This window comes from Entelurus aequoreus, linkage group LG17 (genome assembly GCF_033978785.1).
Source record: "Entelurus aequoreus isolate RoL-2023_Sb linkage group LG17, RoL_Eaeq_v1.1, whole genome shotgun sequence".
NCBI classification, from domain to species: Eukaryota; Metazoa; Chordata; class Actinopteri; order Syngnathiformes; family Syngnathidae; genus Entelurus; species Entelurus aequoreus.
Window position 1 is genome coordinate 6108023 of NC_084747.1, and position 18439 is coordinate 6126461.

At 39.4% G+C, this 18439-nt stretch overlaps 2 protein-coding genes across 3 annotated transcripts in view; one reads left to right on the forward strand and one right to left on the reverse strand.

Annotated features, from left to right (window-relative positions):
• LOC133632197 (gastrula zinc finger protein XlCGF57.1-like) overlaps positions 1-8165 on the reverse strand; it is a 20749-nt gene extending 12584 nt beyond the window's left edge. For both annotated transcript variants that reach the window (XR_009821665.1, XM_062024482.1), the window contains exon 1: positions 7884-8165. Coding sequence is in view for 1 of the 2 variants with exons in the window: in XM_062024482.1 (XP_061880466.1) it covers positions 7884-7950 (67 nt within the window). In the remaining variant the exon portion in view is untranslated. The remainder of the gene's footprint in view (positions 1-7883) is intronic.
• A 4437-nt stretch (positions 8166-12602) lies between these two features.
• LOC133632199 (zinc finger protein OZF-like) lies at positions 12603-17837 on the forward strand. Its single transcript, XM_062024485.1, has 2 exons — positions 12603-12971; positions 16455-17837. The coding sequence occupies exons 1-2, from the start codon at positions 12812-12814 to the stop codon at positions 17609-17611; spliced, it is 1317 nt and encodes a 438-aa protein (XP_061880469.1). The 5' UTR covers positions 12603-12811; the 3' UTR covers positions 17612-17837.
• Positions 17838-18439: the final 602 nt, after the last annotated feature.

The window sequence follows — 18439 nt, forward strand, 5'->3', positions numbered from 1 at the left end:
TGTACGATAAATTGCACGGGTTAGAGTTAGAGGCTCTAGCTGCGTATTGTACGATAAATTGCACGGGTTAGAGTTAGAGGCTCTAGCTGCGTATTGTACGATAAATTGCACGGGTTAGAGTTAGAGGCTCTAGCTGCGTATTGTATGATAAAAGTACGGGGTTAAAGGCCGCCGTATGGTTCAGGGGTTTGAGGCCCCTGAAAAAAAAAAATGGACACAATGGCCAAGGAGTGTGACAGACAAGAATGTGATGGCGGCTGGGGAAAATGTGATTAGTCATTACTTTGAAATGATCAATTGAATGGACGGTTGTCGAAAAGAGAACGTTCCTTGAAAGGGTTAAGAGGGAGTTTACAATACTCGAAAAGTTGTGAACTCAAACGTCTGGTAAAATAAAAAATAAAATAAAAAAGTAACTGGAAGTTTTATGGTAAAGTGAAACGCAGGGAGAGAGTGCTTACGTGTGCGTGTGTGTGTGCGTAGGGCCGTAGGCACTTGCTTGTGTGTGCGTGAGTGCTTACATGTGTGTGTGTGTGTGCTGGATGCGCGTGCTCATGTGTGTGTGTGTGTGTGTGCGCTGGTGAAAATGGAACACTCAGGGAGAGAATTTAAGAGTTTGGCGTATGATAAAAGTAAACGGGGATTACGTGGAAAAACGAAATGCAACAAAAGAACCGATGATTAATGACAGAATTGACTGATTGGTTTTTCGCCTGTCGCGCATGCGTAAGACAATTCAAACGACCCGCCCAGACTTTGACTAAACCACCGCCCTATGACATAAAGCCGGAGGCGTCTTTATACCCACTTTTGACAGTCACAGGAGGAGCCCTGGTGGTCGAAACAGAAACAAAGCTCTCTGGTCCACCCCCTACTCCTGTGACAAACGAGGGCGGTGTTCACACAGCCCCTCTAAGACTGAACCCTCCCCCAAAACTAACGCTGTCTCCTGAGTGTAAATCACCTCTGGTGCCTAAGCCCCAAAATAACATCCACCCAGCGGAAAACCTCCCGAATAGGCCTAATCTTACTGGACAGCAGATAATGCATGAGTCAACGCAAAACTCCTCACTTTACACGCCAGACCATTTTGTTGCCATAAACAAATGCCCTCCCCCAGTAGATGACAGTCTCTCACGTGCACATCAGACATTCTTGAACAACACACAACAGAGCCAGACTTTGTGGTCTCCTGTAACTGTTAATGGCTCAATGGAAGGCTACATTGACCAACACCCACATGAACCACATGCATACAACACACGCTCAAAAAAAGCTGGAGGGACACGCATATCCACTTTTTCCTGATAATAGCGGCAGATTTCAATATAAGCCTTTTGCTGTGGCAGACATGCAAGCCATTGTTGACAAACTTCCACCTGTGTCTGAAGGTGGGAGTCTTTGGCTCAACACATTAGACAAGCTAACAGCAGGATACACTCTCTCCGTAGCAGACTTTAGAAACATTTTGTATCATTGTGTTTCCACACAAGATGGCAAAAATACAGAACAACAAGCAGGATTAATGGCTGAATCTTCGACCTCACCGATAACACCATACGTTACAAACATAGCTACTGCCATGCGCAGTCTCTTTCCTCAAGATGAGGATGATGAGGCTAATGACAGAGCAGCAAGGAAGCAACTCCTTAATTTACAGATCGCTGAAGATAAAAGGTCAAAAGAACTAATTAGTAAAAAATCAGCTAGGGTATATTCAGCACTGGGTGACCTTGCTTCTGAGTTCCAACAGGTGGAGGAAAGAATCCTCAACAGACGTGCGACCAGACGGTTGGACTCGGGTGGTGGATAACACGGTGCTTCAAAGCCAGTCCGGGGTGGAAACTGTTTCGGCTGTGACCAGCCTGGTCACTGGAGTCGTGATTGTCCGAACATTTTCGAACAGGAAAGGTTCCGTAGTGCCAACAAACGAACACAAAAGCGTGGCAAAGGACGCCCACCGCAGGAGCCCCAGCAGGAGATACAGACTGGCCCCCTGCTGGACATGAGTGTCAACGACAATGTTATCAGTTCGTGATTGACACTGGCGCCACCCATTCGATTCTGAATGCAGAGGTACCAAAGAAACTGTGTGCTTCCTCTTTAAAGGTCGAAGGCTTCGCTGGGGTCACAAGAAGGTTACCTGTCACCAAACCACTTCCGGTTCAGATTGCGGGACACACACTAAAGCACCCCTTCGTGATTGACCTGCACACACCCTGCCAGATTGGTATTGACCTCCTTTACAGACTGTACCCTGACATTCAATATCGCACAGAAGGAACCTTCCTGGTGTTACCTGACGGCTCAACCACCAAGCTGCGACACCACTACCAAGGCTCCTACCACAGCCTGAAACAACAGGAATGGCTGACATCCAACTGCTCTAACAGTGAAAACCCTGACTGGCTGAGATGCTTCCGTGTATTCTGCCACCCGACTCGCCATATGTTATGATCACCAGTTAGACACTCATACCAGGAGACCTTTGACTCCTTTGTATATTTATATATGTTGGAACTCAAGGTGTGGTTGCTCATGTTGACCTATCTTTGAAACAACTAGCATGGTATAAGATGGACACAATTGTGTCCCACATTGTTCACTTGCTCTCTGTCTCGCCTACAAAACCAGAGAACTTAGGTGCAATGATAAGACACGGCGTAGCTGCCAAACATTACACCGACACCCAAATACCACATTTTCAATTGTTTAGGTTTAGCACATAGTTGTGTTAAACACATAACTATGGGCTGCACTTTAGACACCTGTAGGCTACGAGGAGCTAGCAGCTACACAACAGCTGAGCTAAAACGACACATTACACATTTAAGCATATCAAATAATTATAGTTGCTCATTACATACACAAAGTTGCCAAGGCAGAAGTCTGATAGAAAGTATTCAGTAACAAACGTGTCCGCATCATTCAACTTTCTACAACATGAGCTTGACTTAATGAATTATTGGGGCTACCAGGTGTGGTAAAATTTCAAAATACTATTGCTAAAGCATTCGCCACAAGGGTAGTATTTTTCTAGTATTGGTGACAATACAAATATAAGCATATTTGTTACTTTCACCATATTGAATAAGTTACATAAAAGCTAGGGTTTAGTTGAGTTTGAGTTATTTGTGATATTGCTAAGGGTCCCCTACCCTAACAACACCCCCCAGTGGACCATAGAGGCTAAAGAGACAATCATTGACCTCAAACATGACCTGTCCTCCGCTACTTGACTATTAGCTGACCTTTTTCTTAGATGTTTCTGAAAGTGATAGTATGACTAACACAGTCTTTTTTTCAGAAACAGAAGGGGGTGAGTGAGGGTGGATACAGACTCCTTGGAACAAAATCGACAATCATCCGACTCTGACACATTCCATAGTTTTAACATTTTTACCGTGGGTAAGAAGTTATAACTAATTTTAATTTGAAAATAACGATTTTACACATCGATAGTAGTTTAGTAGATCAAATTTAGAATATGGAGGAGGTCAGGGTGAATCATGTATAGTCTTTGATTTCACTGATATGATCAATACGGTACAAGGGAAAAGGTACGTACTGACTTGTGTTGACAATCACAGTGGTTGGCCGGAAGCAACAACAGCCTCAAAAGAGGATGCAATATCAGTAATTAAATGACTTGTGAATGACCTAGTACCCCGACATGGTTTCCCCAAAAAGATTAGGTCAGACAACGGCAACCATTTAAAAAAAACAAAAAAAACAACCTCACTTAGCCTTGGTCGAAAAGGCTTTCGGACTAGAACACAGGTTTGGGGTACCATCCTGAGTCCCAAGGTAAGGTTGAAAGGATGGACCAGAACATTAAAAACTAATTGGCTAAAATCTGTGCACAGACCAAATTTAATTGGATTGACATGTTGCAATTAGCGTTAATGATCATTTGAAGGTCCGTGAATAAAACTGTTTTACCGCCCTTTGAGTTTTTTCACCCTATGAGCTGCATACAGGTCAGCCCAGGACCAGCAGCCGCCATGGAAGGAGGACTCAGCGTAAAACCAAAATGGTATTTTACACAAAAAATGCAGAATTTGTGTGCCAGTTCTTCTGTACAGATACGAGGATGACAGCCCGCCACTCCAGATTCCCTTCCGGCCGCTGAGAGGGTCAAGATCTAGGTCATCAAACGCAAGTGGACGGAGCCCAGGTGGACTGGTCCCTTCAAGGTCGTGGAACGGACGTCTCACGCCCTTCGATTAGCTGGAAAAGGGGACACCTGGTACCACCTCTCCCTCTACACTCCTGCTGAAGAACCTGACAGATTACCAGCGGATGTCATTGCTGACATCGCCACTACATCTGCCCCACTCGACCCCCAGCAGCGCCTTTTGAGCCTGAGGCAGCTGAAGAAGAACGGGAGCAGAAAACGACTCATTTTTAGCGTCATAGAAGAGCGAGGCTTTAATTACACACACATAATCCTACAGCCCAGAAGACGACGCTGAGAGAGAGATTTTCTACCTATATTACTCTTTTTAACTTCTATATTGTATATCCTTATTTGAGACCAGCCTTTATACTCGAAGTTATCCAATTTCTCTTGCTTGTTTTCAGCATAACTATCTGTGTCGTTATATTAAGTGAAAAGTTTGATGTTTATCCCCGTTTCGTTACCTGAATTACTCTGATTTTGATAGACGAAAAGCAGGATGTCACACCCGGTAGTGTTCCCTGACGGACTGGTGCTTGGGCGTGTTCTACTGTCTTTGTGTCTCAGTTCTTCCTTCCTGACGACAGTGACTGACAAGTGTCTAAGAACAAACAGCGGACTTTAAATAGACTGGGTCAAAGGGGATAGCAAGACTTATTTTTTGACCTGTGCAGTGTGATTAATTACGGGGGACACAATAGCTGTTACCGTGGTAATAACCTCTATATTTGTTACGACGCAACCTGAACCATTGGTGTCGGATGCAGACAACATACTATGGTAAGTGGTGCCCATCGTCCCTTTTATGTTGTTTTGGGGGTTGACCTGACTGATACAGACTCTAATTATTAAAATTAATGTCCTTGAGAGGGCGTTAACTACCTCTACACCCTCTGTAGCACCTAAAGTACCACCCCACCTTGGTGGTGTTTCAAAGGCTCTCACATCTGTGCGTGCTAATGACATCACCACCGAAGGCCTGGTAACTTTGACCTTAGGAGCGGGTACAGGTAAACCTGTGGCTCAGGTGGATGCCAAAACCTGGGTGACTGTGTTGCTTGTTCCGCTGGACGTCCTTTTCCCCACACTTACCCCGCTCCTTTTAAGTTGACTGACATAAATGGCTCAAACTGTCTTATTTCCTTGTTCTCTGAACCCACGCCACCAGGGTGCGATTTGTTGGCTAGTGTGTACCCTCCTGTTGACAATTCCACCCGACTTCTTCCATTTGTGGCCCAAAAGCTGAATTACACGTGTTTTCAATTCAAAGGACCCTCTTCGTCCCCCAACAAATTGGGTGACATTAACCCTTCCTGATGCACCACACTGATAGATGGCTCAAGGATAGGCCCTTGGGCACGAGCTGACGTATTCTGGTATTGTGGGGAGCACAGATTGTACATTAGAATCCCAAAGTTATCCGTAGGGCTTTGTGCTATGGTTAGACTGGTGACCCCACTCACCCTAGTGGGTACCAAATTAACTCCCCTTGTAACTCCTGTCTCAGCGGCCTCTCTAACTTCTCGCCGACGCCGCCATGTTTTATCTCGGAGGAGTGTAAAGGGCTCCTTTGATCTGATGAGAAACCCTGATGGTGTTTACTTTGATGCAATTGGACAACCAAGAGGGGTCCCCTCACAACACAAATTGTGGTGTGAATCCTGTGCAGGTTTCGAGAACCTTCCTATCATTGGTGCTATTTTCCCTGTGACTGCTACTAAAAATGTAGAACGCATTAACTATGTTTTTTATAATCTGTTGAGACTGACCAACCTGACTCGTGACGCCGTTGAGGGACTTGCTGAACAACTTGCCCCGACCTCCCTCATGGCCATCCAGAACCGCATAGCCCTCGACCGCATCCTAGCCAAGGAAGAAGGTGTGTGTGTGCAATGTTTGGTGACCAATGCTGTACCTTCATTCCTAACAATGCTGCCCCCGTTGGCTCGGTCCAGAGCGCCTTATAAGGCCTCAGAGCCTAAGAACTTACTGAAGTTTCCGGTGTCTCTGACCCCTTTAAAGATTGGCTTCATAACACCTTTGGCAGGTGGTCTGACCTAATTAAGTCGGCCCTGGTCTCCATTGGAGTTTTCTTGGCCGTCATAACCTCATGCGGATGCTTTATTGCCCCTTGTGCTAGGTCTCTATGCACCCGCATCATTGTTAGAGCTGTCAAAGGTCAACCCCACCCTGGTTCTGGGCTTGCTATGTCACTGAAGGGGGTCAAGCATAGTGGTGACTTTCAGGGACCGTTAGTTTCCTTCCCTGACAATGACGACATTGACGTTGACTCCCTCCTTCTCTCTCCCATGTAACTATGGTTTGATTGTTTATCGATAGCTTGCTCGAAAACCAAAACAGCACCTACTTTAATGTAGGGCGTGCTTTAGAGGTGTTGCTCTCGTAGGAGAGATCTTTTGGATAAGATCTGAAGGGGGAATTGAAAGATATATATATATATTCATATATCCATATTTTGTGTTACTTATTAATTTTCATAGTCATATTACATATAGCTAATGTTCCATATTGTACTCTTTGCTTTTCTTTTCATCCCATGACAAAGTGCTCGCACTTGGGCCGGCCTTGAAGTAGAAGGCAGAGAGGAGGAATTCCTCCTTCCTGTGCTTCCCAGGCCGACTCAAGATAAGAGACAATGAGCATGTGTTTGAGGTGAGACAAGTGAGGGCGGGGGGAGATACTGAAGAGGAGAGGGCTTTCCGGGAAGTTGCCAGATCAACTTGGGCTACGCATTTGGATGTGTTGTTCGAGGCTGGTCTCTATTCTCAAATATTTGACAATAAAATTAGAAAATACCTATTCTGTGATTGGTGTATATTCGAGATCAGTTTATGTGTCATCTAAGTAACTTGGGACTGACCAGCGTTTTACATCCCACTTGGAGGAACATCTGGTCAAACGCAACAATATATATATATATATATATATATATATATATATATATACACACACACCCCCAGCGGGCCTTTTGAATATCTCCCTAATTCTGAGGTCACAAGGTTGGCAAGTATGCGTTAAGCAAAGAAATCAAACAATGTACTAATATGATCCACTTCAAGAAACTCTTCAAACTAAAAGTGTTTACAAAGTACAAAGAAGAAGAACCATGATAATTATTCCGAATTTATTTCATCCATCCATTTTCTAGATAATCTTACTCATCTCACCATAGGAAATATAACTTACTTCACCAATTATTATTTATTTATTTCCATTGTTATTACTTATGGAGCATATTGTGAATAAATTGAGAACAGGAAGTGAACAAAAGTTTTAGCAACTGTTATGTAAAGGAAAAGGAGTGGGGTTAAATAGGCTCTGCTTCTTCCTACTCCTTTTCGAACATGAATAGAGAAACTGGAAATTGTGACGTATCATGTTGTATGCATGCATGTTCCAAATGAACACAAACTCAAACATTGATGTAGGCAGGTGGTCCAGCATGCAGGACGTTCTTCTTGTCACAATGCAGATCTCTTACTCTTCCCCCAAATATATTATTTTAAATGATTAGTATATTAGCACATGCAGTTAAACTCCACTTCCTTCTTCATGCTAACAACCATAGCGGTCCTTTAATTGTTTCTGTGCTCAACATGTCCGGCTAGTTTCTCATCAACGCTCTTTTCATGACTTAGTTTACCCTCCAAAATGACGCTGTTCAAAAATTCCACACGCTTACCTTTTTCTGTACTTTTCTGCCTTTTGTCCGTCGGTGATACAGATTCTCTTTGACTAGAAGTCGCCATCTTAGCCTAGCAATTTTCTTCTTTTTATTCTATCAAGTCTTAAATATTCACTTCAGGTAACACTCCATCACTTCAACTTCTACTCTGTAGGCTTTAGAAAAGACGTATCTTGAATAATGATGTATTTTCTGAGAATATATGAAGCGGTTAGATTGTACATTTGAAAGGAGACCGGAGACACTCAGTCCGCCATCTTGGTGGTCAACAAAGTAATCTTCTTCTTTTGGTTTTCTGGTGCTGTCTTAAAAAGTACACAGCGCCATCTACTGCATCGGAGTATGCAACATGGGCTCGATAAACAAAGGCATCTGACATACGTGTGGCAACATTGCCACCTTTTGGTTAGAAGTATAAACTGCACATAGTATCAATAAATATATAAATATATTTGTTTTTTTAATTGAATATATATATATATATATATATATATATATATATATATATATATATATATATATATATATATATATATACATAATTCACTCAACAGTCAAGGCACTTTCAAAAACAAGGAAAGAATACCAAAGCAAATACAGACAGAGTATTAAATATTAATAAATAATAATAATTTTTTTTAAAAAATAAAATATATATATATATATATATATATATATATATATATATATATATATATATATATATATATATATATATATTTTTTTTTTTTTTTCTTTTTTTTTTTCTTTAAAAGACAAAAAGGGCTACCTAAATCACTTTAAATGTTTTTAACAAAGATATCAATTTAAGGGCTTTTGTACTCTTAATCATTCTCCAAGATTTGATTGATACATTGTAAACCATTAAGCCAATTAGAAAATGTAGGCCTTACTTTCATAAATCGACATGTGTAGAAGACGAATATTTTTTATAAAATAATATTTTTTGATGGAACATAATGATACAACAGTTAATTAGACAATTATTTATTTATTTGTATTTGTATTTGTACTTGTATTTGTATTTGTATTTGTATTTTATTTTATTTTATTTATTTTTATTTATTTTTAAATTTATTGAACAACAATCATACATTTATAATTCACTCAACAGTCAAGGCACTTTCAACAACAATGAAAGAAAAGAAAAGCAAATACAGATAGAGTATTAAATATTAATAAATAATAATAATTAAAAAAATAAAAACTTTTTTTTTTTAAAAAAGACAAAAAGGGCTTGCTAAATCACTTTAAATGTTTTTAACAAAGATAACAATGTTGTTCTCTTAATCATTCTCCAAGATTTGATTGATAAATTGTAAACCATTAAGCCAATTAGAAAATGTAGGCCTTACTTTCATAAATCGACATTTATGTAGAATTTTTTTGGCCAGGAGCATAATAATGTTGACAAACATATAAACCGAAAGCAGATGGAAGTATGATTTCTTTAGTCAGGTTTCTGAAAATATGATACATGTCACAAAATATAACTATTTTTTTGTTTGTAGGTTGTACTTAGCAATGAAATCTTTAAATAATAGGATATTTTGATAAATGACCTTTAATACAAAGATGGGATTATTTCAAATTTTTATATAACGGTAATTCCATTGTGTAGAAGACGAATATTTTTTACAAAATAATATTTTTTGATGGAACATAATGATACAACAGTTAAATAGACAATTATTCATTTATTTATTTTATGTTATTTTATTTTATTTTTTATTTTGTTTTTAACAAACAAATATTTATTATTCACACAAAAGTCAAGGCCCTTTCAACATCAAGGAAAGAAAACAAAAGCAAATACAGATAGAGTAATAATACTAAAAAATTTGAAAAAATTAAAATAAAAAGACAAAAAGGGCTACCTAAATCCCTTTAAAATGTTTTTAACAAGGACATCAATTTAAGGGCTTTTGTACTCTTTTGATTAATAACCCATCCATCCAACCAATTTTCTACTGCTTTTCCCTTTCAAACCAATTAGAAAATGTAGGCCTTACTTTCATAAATCGACATTTATGTAGAAAAAAATTTGCCTGGAGCATAATAATGTTGACAAACATTTCTATGTTACAGTCGTTTACAAAAATACCAAATTTGATCTCTTCTATAGAGAATGGGGACATCTCCACACCCTTGTTTAAAATAGACAAATAAAATAAGGCAATTCAGAACGGAACGGAAGTGGTTGACATTTGGCGCATGCGCAAACGGATCGGACAGCTCAGCAGACCATAGACATGTTATAAGTAGACACAGCATCAAGCGCTACTGCCTACTGTCGCTGACGAGACGCGGGGCCGCCATCTTGGAGTAGTGATCCGCTCCACTCAGTGCAATTCATTTGGCAGGAGCAATGAACTGTCAGCGCATTTAAATCATCTTACCTCTCTCAATACCACTGATTTTCACGTGCTTTTTTTTTGTCATACGTGTAGCTATGATGAAGGACACTTGTTTTATTATTCATAGTTTGCTTAACAGTAATCGAATATTCGTATATGCTGATAAGTGACCAGACGTCCGAGATCAAAACTGGGAATATAATCCCAGAGAAGGGGGAAAAACGGTCAGCTATTTTTAAGTTGAAGAAACAATATGATTAGGTTATATATACATGCATATATCCTACATAAAAATGTATGAATACATTAGATATCTATATATCTTATAGACTGTATCTCTGTTGATGCAGCAACAGAGAGTTTATTCTGTCTTGACACTTTGTGTTGATATTTTCTATTACATTCTTCCCTTAAATGATAATGTTTACAGTGATTATTTTATATGTATTTTTTATGTATGTCGCTTTGGATAAAAGCGTCTGCCAAATACTTCAACATAAACATATATAAACACCTGAAAGTTTTTATATCAGCTAAAACCACCGATCTGTTTCAATGGATTCAGAATAAAACCAAATTCTGTTTTACCCAACAATGTTAGTATTTGAATATTGTTACTTGAAGACTTATTCCTGGTTACAATTATACTGTTAAGAAAGTATTGTCTTATACTTTGCCTAAAATGAGAATACATCACAATCAGTGGCGGCTGGTGAATTTTGTTTTAGGTGGGGCTGAAAGTTTGTAAACCAAACCCCTGTAGGGGGGTCACCCTCCCCCAGAAGATTTCTTTGTGATTTTCACATACAAATGAAGCATTCTGGTGCAGTCTGACAAAATAATGAAGACAAAATAGAAAATGTCATAGGTTTGCAGAGAACTATATACAATATGCACACTGAAGGCATGATGCCACCATAGGTTTGCAGAGAACTGTAATAATCAAGTAATATTCTTTTCACAAAATACAACCAATAGTACGTTAATGTTAAATCTTACTTCAATCAATCAATCAATCAATGTTTATTTATATAGCCCTAAATCACAAGTGTCTCAAAGGGCTGTACAAGCCACAATGACATCCTCGGTACAGAGCCCACATACGGGCAAGGAAAAACTCACCCCAGTGGGACGTCGGTGAATGACTATGAGAAACCTTGGAGAGGACCGCATATGTGGGTAACCCCCCCCCCCCTCCCCCGCCCTACCCCTCTAGGGGAGACCGAAAGCAACGGATGTCGAGTGGGTCTGACATAACATTGTGAAAGTCCAGTCCACAGTGGATCCAACACATCAGCGGGAGTCCAGTCCACAGCGGGGCCAACAGGAAACCATCCCGAGCGGAGACGGGTCAGCAGCGCAGAGATGTCCCCAACCGATGCACAGGCTAGTGGTCCACCCGGGGTCCCGACTCTGGACAGCCAGCACTTCATCCATGGCCACCGGACCTATGCAACTCCCCCTCGCAAGGGACAGGGGAGAAGAGGAGAGAAGAAAAGAAACGGCAGATCAACTGGTCTAAAAAAGGGGGGCCTATTTAAAGGCTAGATTATACAAATGAGTTTTAAGATGGGACTTAAATGCTTCTACTGAGGTAGCATCTCTAACTGTTACCGGGAGGGCATTCCAGAGTACTGGAGCCCCAATAGAAAACGCTCTATAGCCCGCAGACTTTTTTTTGGCTCTGGGAATCACTAATAAGCCGGAGTTCTTTGAACGCAGATTTCTTGTCGGGACATATGGTACAATACAATCGGCGAGATAGGCTGGAGCTAAACCGTGTAGTATTTTATACGTAAGTAGTAAAACCTTAAAGTCGCATCTTAAGTGCACAGGAAGCCAGTGCAAGTGAGCCAGTATAGGCGTAATATGATCAAACTTTCTTGTTTTTGTCAAAAGCCTTGCAGCCGCATTTTGTACCATCTGTAATCTTTTAATGCTAGACATAGGGAGGCCCGAAAATAATACGTTACAGTAATCGAGACGAGACGTAACGAACGCATGAATAATGATCTCAGCGTCGCTAGTGGACAAAATGGAACGAATTTTAGCGATATTACGGAGATGAAAGAAGGCCGTTTTAGTAACACTCTTAATGTGCGACTCAAACGAGAGAGTTGGGTCGAAGATAATACCCAGATTCTTTACCGAGTTACTTGTGAAAAGTAATCCCCCCGATTCCTATTTTCAACAGTCCGCTCATTTGAGCAGGAAAACGCTGAACACCACCTTTGTTTTCTACCTGTCAACTGTCACTTTAGGCTGCTCGCCGGCCCCTCATCACCACTTCAAGATGGCGGCCGAATTTCTCGCGTCTACTTATAAGACGTCTATGCAGCAGACCCCGGGTAAGCGAATCTAGGTGAAGACCAAGATGGCGGACTGAGCGCCGGGGCTTTCCAGATAAGCTCCAAATGTACAATCTAACAGCGTTATAGGTTCATAGCTACACATATTTGTATTTTTTAAAGCCAAAAAAACCCGGAAATTGTGTTTGAAGAAATGGAGTGTTATGTGACGTGAAGAACTGATGACAGAACCTGGCTGGACGACCACTGCTATGCTGAGATGGCGACCACGTCCAGTCAACACAAAAGAGATTCGGCGTCACCAATGGAGGAAAAAGGCAAAAACGGCAGACTTGAAGTATCCAACAATATCCTTTTGGAAAGCAGCCTGAGCCCTGAACAGCGCGTGAATGAGATATTAACCCACCATGTTGAGCAAGGTAAACAAAGGACCGCCATGATTGTTAGCTTGGAAAAGGCACTGAAGTTATTTTCTTTCTTTCTTTCTTTAGTTTATTTGGAACATGAACACACTTACAGCATAATACATCACACAGTTTCATATCATTTCACTTTACGTCATGTCCGAAAAGGAGTAGGAAGAAGCAAAGCTTATTTAATCCTACCCCTTTCCCACTTCAGAGCGTTTACAATATATAGAATCATTTACTGACCTTTTTATAATAAAATAACTTATGTGATTTAGTACACACAACAGTTTTGTAATATGTAATTAATTAATTCAGTCATTATTAACATACTGAGATGAAGAATATCTTACTTTCAATAAGGTTGAAGGTATTTCTCATAATTATTCTTCTTTGTACTTTGTAAGCACTATTAATTTGAACAACCTCTTAATTCCACATACTGATATGCTAAAGGTTGTAAGTGTTGTACGTGCATACAAATGTTTTAAATTAGATTTTCCTCTAAGGTTATATTTCTCCTCTTTAGTTGAGAAGAATTGTTGTACATTCTTTGGTAGCAGGTTATAGTTTGCTTTGTACATCATTTTAGGTGTTTGCAATTTGACCAAATCACCGAACTTTAATATTTTTGACTCAATAAATAAAGTGTTTGTATGTTCTCTATATCCAACATTATGTATTATTCTAATTGATCTTTTTTGTAACACGGTTAGCGAATGTAGCGCACATTTGTAGTTATTTCCCCACATTTCTGCACAATAACTCAAGATATGGTAACACTAGTGAGCAGTAGAGAATATGAAGTGATTTTGGGCCCAGGATGTATTTTGCTTTATTCATTATTGAAATGTTTTTTGCCACATTATGTTGTATATTTTGTATATGAGATTTCCATTTCATTTTATCATCTATTAATACTCCCAAAAATCTGGTTTCTTTTACCCTTTCAATGTCTACTCCGTCTATTTGTATTTGTGCATGATGCTCTTTTCTACTGTTACCAAATAGCATTATTTTAGTTTTACTGAGATTCAAAGATAGTCTGTTTTTGTTTATTTGTTAATTTCTTCTGTTATTATTTGTATTATCTTCTGTGTGTTCTCTCCTGAACAGAAAGCAGTGTCGTCTGCAAATAAAACTAACTTTAAGTCATTTGTAACTTTACAAATGTCGTTTGTATAAAGATTAAACCATCTTGGTCCTAGTATTAAAGTTAAAGTTAAAAGTATTAAAGTTTAAGTTAAAATCAGAGGAGACGAAAAGCCATAAAAGAGAAGAGATCTACAGTGTTTTTATAATATTTTGTTAAAAAAACATTCTTAAATCCCATTTCGCCGTTCCAGACACCCATAAATGATAACACAAATCACAATTTATGTAGACTAATTATTAGAGATGTCCGATAATATCGGACTGCCAATATTATCGGCCGATAAATGCTTTAAAAATGTAATATCGGAAACTATCGGTTTCAAAAAGTAAACTTTATGACTTTTTAAAACGCCGCTGTGTACACGGACGTAGGGAGAAGTACAGAGCGCCAATAAACTTTAAAGGCACTGCCTTTGCGTGCCGACCCAATCACATAATATCTACGGCTTTTCACACACACAAGTGAATGCAATGCATACTTGGTCAACAGCCATACAGGTCACACTGAGGGTAGCCGTATAAACAACTTTAACACTGTTACAAATATGCGGCACACTGTGAACCCACACCAAACAAGAATGACAAACACATTTCGGGAGAACATCCGCACCGTAACACAACATAAACACAACAGAACAAATACCCAGAACCCCTTGCAGCACTAACTCTTCCCGGACACTACAATATACACCCCCCGCTATCCCCTACCCTCTTCCCACCTCAACCCCGCCTCCCTCAGGGAGAGCATGTCCCAAATTCCAAGCTGCTGTTTTGAGGCATGTTAAAAAAAATAATGCACTTTGTGACTTCAATAATAAATATGGCAGTGCCATGTTGGCATTTTTTTTCCATAACTTGAGTTGATTTATTTTGGAAAACCTTGTTACATTGTTTAATGCATCCATCGGGGCATCACAACAAAATTAGGCATAATAATGTGTTAATTCCAAGACTGTATATATCGGTATCGGTTGATATCGGAATCGGTAATTAAGAGTTGGACAATATCGGGATATCGGCAAAAAAGTCATTATCGGACATCTCTACTAATTATAATTGTACATTAAAAAACAATCTTGTAAGTAGAAATGAGCGACGTCTTCTACTTTAAGAGTATTTTAGCCAGTGACTTTAGGTGGCGACTTGTCCAGGGTGTATCCCGCCTTCCTCCCGAATGCAGCTGAGATAGGCTCCAGCAACCTCCGCGACCCCGAAAGGGACAAGCGGTAGAAAATGGATGGATGGATGGACTTTAGGTTGACACATGTGTGTTTCTGTACTCTGCGGCTTGAATCCAAGTCTGGAATTTAATACGAAGTTAACTGCATCTCAGAAAGAAACCAGAATAGTTTAGTCCTGGTTTTATTGATGCTCTAAACGTGAACCCGGGCCACTATGTTTATGTTAAACAACTTGGATACATGGAATGATATTTGGGAAAATGCCAATAAGCCCTTTAGAAGCATTAAAGGTAGGCTGACTCAATTTAAGATCTTGAATAGGTTGTATTTTACATCTTCTCCGCTGTTTAAAATGGATGTAGTAGATAGCAAGTTATGTATGAAGTGTCGGGCAGGTGAGGGAACTCTTGTTCATTTATTGTGGGAATGTCAGAGAATAAAAAAGTTGTGGTTGAAAACAACAAAAGAAGCAATCACATTCCTTAATATAAACATCCCAATGACACCGCAAACTTGTATTCTTGGGGATCTCCATCAATTTAGTAACGTGTCATCAAAGAGTAAAAATGCATTTCTTTCAATATGCATAATAACAAAAAGGGGGTAATATTTAAAAAATGGATAGATGTTGATAGTCCAACACATTCTGACTGGTATACACAAGCTATGGAGATGATATCAGTAGAAAAAAATGCATTTAGTTGAGATAATAATGAGTCATATATTGGAATATGGAATCCATTATTTAAATTTGTTTTAACTATTAAATGAACCAAAAATATGACTTATTCTATCTTTGTGGAAAATATTGGACACAATGTGTTGTCAAGTTTATGAGATGCGATGCACTATTGTTCTTTTTTTTTTTATTTTTTTTTTTTATTAATATTAAAAAAAAATAGTATGGGAAAGTGTGACTCATACCTCGTTTACTTCTCTGACGGCCTCATTAATTTTTTGTAATCATTCAGAAACATCCAACACAGCTAAAGTGTTCCAAACATGGGGTAGTGTGGAGATGAAGTGTTTGGCATATTACCCATTGTAATTTGTAGTGGCATTGGATGGATGTCATTTTGAATTGGGTATGGTGCTTAGAGTTTAAGAAAAAAACATTTAATGGATCATTTCTAAGCCAAATTGTGTTTGTGTGCCGCAGACATCCAGCAGCTAAATGGTCATCCAGAAGAAATTCTCCCTCAGCCACATGGTGGGAGCTCTACTTTGAAGCAGGAGGCTCCGAAGCCCCCCTATGCTAAAGAGGAAGAGGAGGAACTCTGGATCACTCAGGAGGGAGAGTGTCGTCTTGGTCCACAGGAGGCCGATCTCAATAATTTGCAACTGAATGTCGTCTGTGTCAATATTGAAGACGATGATAACAAACCACAAGTAGACAACCTCATAGCGCCGCTATCAGATAGTGAGGCTGAAGACGGCTTTGCAGAACCTTGGAGCAGCGATACAGACTGTGAAGGTGATATGCGAAGTCACACTGGCAGCAAACACTCTGAACACTCTAAAAATAAGACAGGTAAAACATGCTTGACCTGCTCAATTTGTGCTAAGAGCTTTACTCAAAAGCGCAATTTGACTCAGCACATGAGAGCACACACTGGAGAAAAAACATTGAGCTGTTCAGTTTGTGGGAAAAGATGCACTAAAAAGAGTCATTTGACTGAACACATGAGAACGCACACAGGAGAAAAACCTTTTCAATGTTCTGTTTGTTGTAAAAGCTTTTCTCAAAACTGCAATTTGACAAAACACATGAGAACACACACGGGAGAAAAACCATTTTATTGTTCAATTTGTGGGAAAAGATTTTCTCAAAACAGCCATTTGCCTGAACATATGAGAACGCACACAGGTGAAAAACCTTTCATCTGTTCAGTTTGTGGTAAAAGTTTTGGTCAAAAGAACACTTTGTCTGATCACATGAGAACACATACTGGAGAAAAACCATTTATTTGTTTGGTGTGCGGTAAACGCTTTTCTCTCAAGAGACCGTTGACCGTGCACATGAAAACGCACACAGGAGAAAAAACATTTAATTGCTCGGTTTGCAGCAAGAGTTTTTATTCCAGACCAGGTTTGACTCAACACATAATGAAACACACTGGAGGAAAAACATTCAGGTGTTCAGTTTGTGATAAACGCTTTTGGAAAAGGAGCCTTCTGTCTTATCACATGAGAACGCACACAGGAGAAAAACCTTTTAGTTGCTCAGTTTGCAGTAAAAGCTTTATGTACAGACAAAAGTTGACTCGACACATAATGACACACAGGAGAAAAACACTTAAAAGGCAAGTATTGTAACACACATGAAATACAAATCTGTCGTTGCTTATATTTACAGTATCAGATTTACTCAGAATGCAACTATTTCAATGAGTGAGTGGTGCAAAAAGCAGCAGCTACACAACTTTGATGGCGGTGTTTTCCTCACCTTCCTTTGAATTGCGAAAGTTAGGGCTTCTCGATTTTGGGCGAAAATAAAAGATTTGTGTTTTTTAAAAACTATTTTTGGGGGTAAAAACTACATCATGTAATCTATAATGAAATAGGATAAATAAATGTTATACATATAGTTCAAGACAAATCTTTGTGTTTTTATTTGTTATTGTATAAACATTTCATCCTTATCTTTATGCCTTTTTTCTCTATTTCCCATTTTTTTCAAACCGTATCTTTATTGTTGTTGTTTTTTTATTTTACCTCTATAATGTGCCAGGGGTTGTGGAGAATGCATATATGTTTAAAGGCCTACTGAAATTATTTTTTTTTATTTAAACGGGAATAGCAGATCCATTCTATGTGTCATACTTGATCATTTCGCGATATTGCCATATTTTTGCTGAAAGGATTTAGTAGAGAAAATCGACGATAAAGTTCGCAACTTTTGCTCGCTGATTAAAAAAAGCCTTGCCTGTAGCGGAAGTAGCGTGACGTCACAGGAGCTAGTATTCCTCACAATTCCCCATTGTTTACAATGGAGCGAGAGAGATTCGGACCGAGAAAGTGATGATTACCCCATTAATTTGAGCGAGGATGAAAGATTCGTAGATGAGGAACGTTACAGTGAAGGACTTGAGAGGCAGCGATGGACGTATCTTTTTTTCGCTCTGACCGTAACTTAGGTACAAG